This window comes from Heloderma suspectum, chromosome 2 (genome assembly GCF_057233095.1).
Source record: "Heloderma suspectum isolate Gila_16-S chromosome 2, 16-S_ref, whole genome shotgun sequence".
Taxonomy (NCBI): domain Eukaryota; kingdom Metazoa; phylum Chordata; class Lepidosauria; order Squamata; family Helodermatidae; genus Heloderma; species Heloderma suspectum.
In genome coordinates, this window is record NC_139459.1 from 172,533,415 (window position 1) to 172,542,142 (window position 8,728).

Genomic DNA, 8,728 nt, shown 5'->3' on the forward strand with positions numbered 1-8,728 from the left:
TTACATGCCTCACATGTGCACAGAAAAGACACCCACATTCCCTTCTCCACTTACAGACAGATAGAAATCAAATTTAGATTCCACCCTACCTCCAAGGAGCATGGGGGGTTATCCCATTCCATCCCCAGAATCACCCTGTGAGGTAGGGGATGTTTCACAAGTTAGTCCTACTTAGAGGAGACCCATTACATGAATGGGACTTAAGTTAGACTAACATTGGGTACGACTAATTGGATGCAACTCTAGGTCAGGCAGAGAGAGTGTGACTGGTCGAACATCACCCAGTAAACTCTGCAGTTGATTGGGAACCTCTCCATCTAAGTCCTAGTCGCTAACTGGCATTGTCCCATGAAACCATTGTACAAACTACTGCTTGTACTTTACACATACAAACAGTACTCAAAGCCCTTGCCTGCCACGTGAACAATGTGGCCACAAGCACCACTGAATTTGCCCCTGTTTTTCACATCACTGCTTACTTGCATAATCCACCCACTGCTTGACCAACACACGATTTCCACTCTGGAGATAATCATAATGATCTCAAGCACTAATACGATGTGTGAATAAGCTCTCTCTCTCTCCTGGCACTCCCTCCACGCAATAATAAATAATACATTATTAGTCGGGCGGAAATGTTTCGTCAATCAATCTGATTGACCAATTAGAAATCTTGATTGACAAAAAGATGCCTGTAAATAATTCAGGAGTAAAACTTTTTTAAGTGTTCATTGTTTTTAGTGTAGGTACTTAGAAATCTGCAGGTTGTTGTAAAAGAGGCTTTCCTGATGCTTCCCTCTCACATAGGAAGGAATGCCTCTTCTGAGATGGGCACCTGCTGGGACACCTGCATTCACAATCTAAAAAGACACAGAGGGTTGGATCCAGATTTAGGGGTGGGCAACTGGGCTGACAGAAGCAGACTTTCCTGCCTCCTCCTCCCTAAGGCAGTCCCTCCAGATTTCTGGAAACAGCAGAAACCTGGGGAACCCTGGCAATTGAGCTGTGAGATCCAACCCACAGAAAAAAGGCTTTCTTGCTTCAGGACTATTGCTTTATTCATATGCAAACAGATGTACACAACAGCAGTTAACTCAATGGATTAAAACTCCTACAAATAGCCATGTGAAATTTCTTCCATTGAGCAACAACCCTACTTATGAAGTTTTCTTGTATTTACTTTTCATTCATTCAGTATGGTCTGCTGCCATGAGACCCCATATCTAAGCTGTCTGTCCGGTGGTAGTGATGGGAGGTATAAAAATTACAAATAAAAACAAAAAGCAAAGGTAGCTGTGTTGACCATAATTAAAGTTCCAAAAATTTATATTAGAGTAGTATCTTTATCAGGCCAACCAAAAGGTCACCTAACATGTGCAAGGCTTTGAGATTTCCAGGTCTCTTCCACAGGAAAGATGGTATCAAAAAAGAACAACCTGGAGAGCTCAAAAGCTTGCACACATTTTTGGTGATCTTTTGGTTGGCCTAATCTAGGTATTACACTCATCTAGGTTTTGACATAAAAAAAGACGCATCCATCATCCAAACAGTCCCTTGTGCTGCTGAGTGCCACCCTCGAATCACCATTGCCCCAGTGCCATCACACAGCTCTCCCCCTTCCTTGAACACACACAAAGGAGGGGAGGGCCCATGTCCATCTGGAAAATAAGGCTCACCTGACCACCGCTGGCCCTTTCCCTGGGACTCACCTGAGTGTCTGTCTCTGAGCCTCCCTTACCTTTGTAGGTCAGGTAGACACGGGGTGCTCCTGCGAGGCTGCTGCTGTGGCCCAAGCAGCAACAGAAGAGCAGCCCCAGTAGGAATGGGGCAGCCCGGGGCCCCATAGCAGTGGAGGGAGCCCTCGAGGCACCTGCAAAAGGAGAAAGGCATGAGGAGCTGGGTGCTTCTGGAGGGCTTTGTGGCACAGGGGGAAGGGTATATACACCCTCCTGGGTGGGTACTTTGCTGCAGAGAACCAGCTGATGGGGGAAGGCCTAGAGGGCGCTGTGCTGGAGGAGTAACAGAGATCAAAGCGCGTCCATCTCCCTGGGCACCCAGCCAAGCAGCTGTAACCCGAGCGGCAGCAGCGGCTGATGGGCACTTCAAAGGCTTGCTCTCCCTCTGCCACCTTCTGCTGCGCTTCCCCTCCCCACCCTTTCTCCCTCCTCCTCCCCACCCTTGCCTGCAGGCTAGCGGCCCTTTGAAGCTGGGGGGCAGAGAATGGGAGTCCTAAGATGGGTGCTCCTCTTCCCCACCACCTCTAAACACTACCTTCCTGAACTCTGCCTGCCCAACTAGACCCCCACACACACACTCCCCCTTGGGAACAGCACCTCCTGCCGGGGGTCCAGCATAGACATATAGCACAGGGAGGGCACTCTCTTCTTGGGACAGCCCCCTTCATTCTGAAGAGGGCACCGAGCTGCCATTCTGGGTGCAGGGTTGGGTTTTTGCTTTGGCCTCCTGACGCCATCACTCTCAGCACAAGGGGGGGCAGAGGCGGCAGAAATCCCTGCCCGCGCCCCAGCCGGGCTATAATCTTCCCCATGCCACAGAACAGGTGCCAGGGGACAATGCCAGCAGCACCAGCAATGCTCCCCCCATCCCAGCACCAGCACAGCTCTGGACTCGGTGCCAGCAGGGACTGGGGCTTTGATCTGCTTGCCAGTCCCATTGCTCTCCCTGCCCCCCCCCCGCTTCATTGTCTCAGTGCACGCGCCGTCCTGCCCTGAGCTCAGCCAACGTGCTGCAACCTGCCGCTTCCATACCTGAACCAGGTGCAAGCTAGGGAAGGGGTGCATGCTGGGACATGGAGTCCCCAATGGCCCCAGGTGGCAAGAGAGACGACTACCTGGACACATACACACCCCAACCTTGGACCTGTTTCTTGACATGCTCGGTCACTTCTTGCTCACTCTTACTCTGTGCAGACACAGAAGGCATCACAACGGTCTGATCATTGCAGGAGCTCTTTTCTCCCCAGCTGAACCCAAAGTCTGACTCACACACCCCACCACTTTTCTCCACCTTGTCCAGAGTTTGGTTTTTAAATAAACAGTTAAACAAAACATGAATAGAGTCCAAGAGCATATCCTACGACATAAGCCTCCACATTCAGTACTGCAATGCCAAAGTTACAGTAGATATAAAGAGTTGCATAAGGTATATATTCAAATGTCTAAGATCTTCCATCTTTCCAAAATGATCTGTGTGGCAGCTCAGAGGTAGTTTAACATAACATAACAAGAAAACAAAAAACAACCAGGACCCAGGAGCCTGACTTCAATCTTTGCTCCACAGCAACCCTTCCTTATAGAACTGTCACCCCCACCTCCTGTCTCACCCCAGAAGTGGTTGCATGCATCATCTCGGACAAAGGCTGCAGACTTAGGCAGGCTTTCCCTGGGAGTAAAGTCCTACTGAAGTCCTAGTGGGACGGTGTCCCAAGTAAACATGGATAAGATCAGGCGAAAAGTGAAGCAGAAGTGGCTTAAAAGCATAGCACCTACAACTTTAGGAGTCGTGGGGGGGGGTCAAGGGGGGGAGTGGAGACCAGGACTGCAGAGGGAAAAGGAGTTGCAGATGATTACTGCAGGGTATTGGCCAAATTGGGGTGGGCACTGCAGGAATCACAGGAGATACTGGGGTAAGGAACGGAGCCAGGGTCATGGAGCGGTGGTAGCTGTGGATCATGGGGCCAGAATCATACCATTGGGGGGGGGTGGCTATGGTCTGGAGCTATAACGGCCATAACAGGGCAAGGATAGAGGTGACTTACCTCCACGTTAGGTCCTAGTTTCCAGTTCAATCCCAGCGGGTGAGAGCCAGTGGGCTCCTCTTCCACTTGGCTGCGCCCAGGAAAAGTTTCTCAGTGATGTTCTTCCAGAGGGACAAGAAGCGGCTGAGAAGAAGAAGGAGCATTTCTGCCCCTCCGGCTTCTGGAATCCTGGATTTCAATAACGCTGGGGCTGGGGGAAGAAACAGAGAGCTCTGTTGAATGTTTCCCACAGGACAAGCACATAACGCTAAGCGGCTTGCAAGTTCCTCTGGCTCATGGAGCAGATAACCAGAGCCTGCCTCCCCCGAGACGTGCTGGGACGGCTTAACCCCTTCGCTGCCGCTGCCGCTCTTCCAAGAACCAGGCAGCCTCTCCAAAGCTTGGCTCCCAGTGATGCCCCCCCCCCCCGACTCCCCTAACAGGAGGGATCCAGTGGATTGTGGGGGATGGGAGACCAGGCTGCGGACAGCCTGATGGCGGTGGTGGTGATGGGGAAAAGTGGCCCATTTGGGAATCTCATCCGCCTCTTTCTTTGATGGGGGCGGGCATGGATCAACTCGATCGCGACGGGGTGGGATGGAGAGGGCCCTGCTGCGTTCATGGGGCGCTCATATACATCTGCCTCCCCCCCAGCTTAGGTAGCCCCCTTTCTGCCTACAGTCAATTCACAAATAGATTGGGGCGGGGGGGGGGTCCTTTACCTGAGCTAGAAGGAGGGATGGCTTCAAAAACCCCTTTCGATCTAGGCAGGCCCGGAAGGCACCGGGGCCCACTCCTCTAGAGCAGTTTGCATCTTGCTGGCCGCACCTTTGGACTATCCCCAGCGAGAAGGAGGGCGGCACCTGTAGGGGGCCAGCAAAGGGGGAGGACCTGGCAACAGAGCCGGAGAAGGCGGGATGTCAGGTGCTGGTGGAGCCCGGAGCAGATCCGGCTGCTGGAGGAGGAGAGGTGAGAAAGACACCTTTCCAGGCGCTGTGGTTTCAGGTGGCTCCTCTTCAGAGCCCGTTCTTTCCATCAGTGCTCACACCGGACTTCTGATCTGGGCCAGTTGCTTTGAAAGGGTTGGTGGAGCCAGCCCCGCTTTGGCATCTGTCAGCGGAGGAGGCGACTCGCTCAGGACGGAGCTGCGCCCTGCCGCCAAGGGCTGAGCTGAGTGGTGCCATCGGGGCAGAGGCCCAGGGTGCAAGCAGGGCTGGCGCGCCACATTTTCAAGTAAACGAAGCAATGAACTTTACCCGCTAAAGCCGGGGAGTTGAACTTCAGGCCCCTGGGCCAAATCCCGTCCACCTGGCCTTGCAAGTTTGCCCTCCCGGGTTCCCCAGAAGGCCACGCCCCTGGCCGCCAGGGATTTGGCCCAGCTTTGGGGCAGCTTTCCCCCGTTCTGAAAGGTTGAAATGCCTCTCCTAAGGGTTAGTTGCCGGCATTACGCTACAATAGGATGGCCTTTTTGGTGTTTGGTCCGGCCTCTCTTGCCTTCGGCCCCACCCGCCACTGGCATGCGCCCTCCAAGAGCTTCTCCGAAACTGAGTTTGGCCCTTGGGCTCAAAGAGATTCAACGCCCTGCACATTACTGTCTAAAGAGGCCTCCCACTTTAAGCCCATTAAGTCCAGAGCCTAAGATTACCAAAGTGCACCACTGCTCTGGAGCCTCAAGGCACCTCTGCTGCCTCTCTCCTTCAGAAGTTGCAGAATTTAAGAAAGCCTCTGCCCTCCATGACTCTTTTCTTTATGGCCCACTGGCTCTGAGATTGCTTTCGTGAGCTTTGGGCCATACCTTATACATGTCAGGGGGAGCCCAAGAGAGTTTACTGCAATTATGCCCTCTGCCCCTATAGCAAGCAATACTGTTGCCTCCAGGGACTCTGCGGGTGGGGGTAGGTTGATATCTCTTTTCCTTGGGAGTACTACAGGCTATGGGGAATAATTACCTGTTAAAGAAAGCACCCCAAAGACAAAGGCACATAAATATATTCAGCCACAGACAATATAAAACAACCTCAAAAATAATTCATTAATTCATTTCTATACCACACAAAAGCCAAAGCTCTCTGGGCAGTTCACAAAATATTTATAATAATAATATCATAGAATCATAGGGTTGGAAGGGGCCTACAAGACCATCGAGTCCAACCCCCTGCAGGAAGCCGGATTCCTGGGCGGTTTCCCATCTAAGCACTAACCAAGGCTGACCCTGCTTAGCTTCTGAGATCAGTACATCTCACCATAGTGGGGAAGACTTATGTGAAAATACAGTATACAGTAGCTGTATGCAGGATATATACACAGTGTCTGTGTGTGTGATCATGGACCTTGATTCATGGAAAGTCAAAGGGAGGCCAAGCAGCTCACCAATTTCATACGCAAACCTATTTACGTGTAATGCATATACAGACATCATATCACAGTCCCATGTAATAATACTTTGTTAATACATAAAGGGTGTTGACTTCCAGCCAAACACCTATGAACAGGAGGCTTTTAAGACTGATCTGACAGACCAGTATGAATTAGTCTGACATGGTATAAGACAGCTTAATTTGATGGGGAGGCACTGTAGCTCAGTGGCTGAGCACACACAGAAGGTCTTGGGTTCAATCCAGGCAGGGTTTGGAAAGACCCTTCACTGGAGTCCCTTGAGAGTCACTGTCATGCAGTGTGCAGTACTGAGCTAGATGGACCAATGATGACTCAATATAAGGCCGTTTCCTATGTTCTTCAAATTATCAACTCCCCAGGAAGGCCAAGTACAAGCTGACCTCTAGAAAACCTCTCTTCACAGGCACAGGAAACCAACTCCCTTTTTGGATTAACTAAAAAACAACAACAACAACAACAACAACAGCATACATGAAAATATTGTCTGTAACTGAATGTATTTGTACATGTTATATTTGGGGTGATTTTTTGTCCTTGTGTATATTGGATTTATGGATGGCTACTTCCACCCCCACCCCTCTTTCTGATTTTTCTGCTTAAGCAAGCTTGTACTAGTAACCTTCCTACCATTCTCCGAGAGTGCCCCCCGCCCCCAGAATCAGGGCATGTGGGAAAAGCACAGAATGATGGGGAACTTTCATGTATAATGCTCCAGTTAAACACACACAACAGCAATGCACAGTGGGAGAATGTTTCCCTCCACATGCTGAAGGGTTACCCTCCCCCGCCTCATGCCCAAATTTCCCAGACTCGTGCAAATGCCTCTTTTCATCCTACGGTCTTATTGTTAGGAATTGCTGCCCAAGCATGAGCTATTCCTGTCTCCCTCCCCATCCTGTGAGCATGCCACACACAGCAGGAATGGTTCCCACGGCTCCAGGTCCCCGCAACCTCAAGGAAGGGGGCTGGAGGGGGCATTACTAAAAGGGAGGGGGAAGAGGATATGCTGATAGAGATGAGAGAGCCATGAGCCTGATTAAGGGAGGGGGCTGTGATTATTCCCACTGCCAGCAGGTGCTGGTGGAAGGCGTTCCATGGGGACCGAGGTGCCTAGCAACATTCTCTGGAGCGCAAAGAGGGTGGAGGGAGATGGGACCTGGAAAAACAGCCAAGGAATGGGGGATCCCACACCCCCTAGAGGAGCATAGGTCCCAGGTCACATCCCTTGGGCCAAGAAATCTCTCCTAATCCAGAGCACAGTCAAATCACAGGGGAAAAATGTTAGCAGCCCCCATTCCCTACCTTCATACTAGATAGGTCCTTGCAGGTAGCTTTGCAGGATGGTTGAGCTTGTCATTGGCAAAGCTAGAAGAAGACTTCCAGACTTTGTCTCCATTCAGTCCAGGCTAACCATTACTTGGCCCATTATATGAAGCTGATGGGTGGGAGATTCAGGACAGATAAAAGGCAGTACTTCTTTACACAGCACATAAACTATGAAATTTGCTACCACAGGATGTAGTAATGGCCTCCAACTAGGATGGCTTTAAAAGGGGGTTAGACAAAATCCTGGAGAATAAGTCTATCAGTGGTTACTAGTCCTGATGGCTATATGCTACCTCCAGTGTCAGAGGCAGTATGCCTATGTACACCAGTTGCTGGGGAACATGGGCGGGAGGGTGCTGTTACACTCACATCTTGCTTGTGGGATTCCCGTGGGTAGCTGGTTGGCCACTGTGTGAACAGAATGCTGGACTAGATGGACCCTGGGTCTGATCCAGTAGGGCTCTTCTTATGTTCTTATATCCATTCTTAAAGCCTTCTTTACAGTATCCCTAGACCGAAAGGTCCCTGGTAAGATTTTCTAGAGACCGCCCCCGCCATCTTTTGTCTGCAATATCTGGCTGAATCATCTAGAGACACCACTTTGTCCTTGTGCATCTGACGGACTTAGAGCAGGGCCCAGGTTTCAGAATCAGAACTCCTGGCTTCCGTAGCTGCACATTCCAGATATGATAGCTAAGCAAGCCTGATGTGTGCAGACACGATTTTCCACCTCTCCCTATAAGAGCTTGGTATGTTTGGGCTTCCTGAATAAAGTGGGGAGCAGGAGATGGGTTGGGTGCCTGTGACACTAGAGCATGCTAGAAACAGCAGGGCTAGAAGCTGGAAGTATGCATGGTGTGGAGGAGGGAATTTAAAATTGCATGGCAGTTTGGAAGGGAGAGAAGGCAAATCATAGAGGGTAGATTCCAGCCCTGGGGGTCCTAACTGTGGAATGCCAGGTATTCCTTCCCCTTCCCCTCCAAGTCTGCAAGATTTGTCTGCTTTTGTGTATCCTTTCCTCTAAACCTACAGGGAGCAGGTTGGACTCCCCTTCTCTGACTTCCCGCATCCAGGGATCCAGCCACACTTTCTACAGTGCCCTCTGGAAAGAGAACCTAGATTGCCTCCAGGGCTCTAAGCAGGGGTGCCGCGCCTCAGAGGAAGTGATCAAATCTGACCTGCAACAGGCTGCCAGTTGATCTACAGACCATGAAAGCAATCCTTTCTCCTCCCCATGTTTTTTTTTTT

At 50.8% G+C, this 8,728-nt stretch overlaps 1 protein-coding gene across 4 annotated transcripts in view; it reads right to left on the minus strand.

The window, feature by feature from the left end:
* LOC146353274 (semaphorin-3F-like) overlaps positions 1 to 4,594 on the minus strand; it is a 33,732-nt gene extending 29,138 nt beyond the window's left edge. For all 4 annotated transcript variants that reach the window (XM_084836087.1, XM_084836085.1, XM_084836086.1 and 1 more), the window contains exons 1-3: positions 4,480 to 4,594; positions 3,779 to 3,968; positions 1,739 to 1,870 (exon numbers count right to left, since the gene is read on the minus strand). In XM_084836087.1, coding sequence (XP_084692213.1) covers positions 1,739 to 1,844 — 106 coding nt within the window. In that variant the 5' untranslated portion in view covers positions 1,845 to 1,870; positions 3,779 to 3,968; positions 4,480 to 4,594. The remainder of the gene's footprint in view (positions 1 to 1,738; positions 1,871 to 3,778; positions 3,969 to 4,479) is intronic.
* Between the last annotated feature and the right edge of the window lie 4,134 nt (positions 4,595 to 8,728).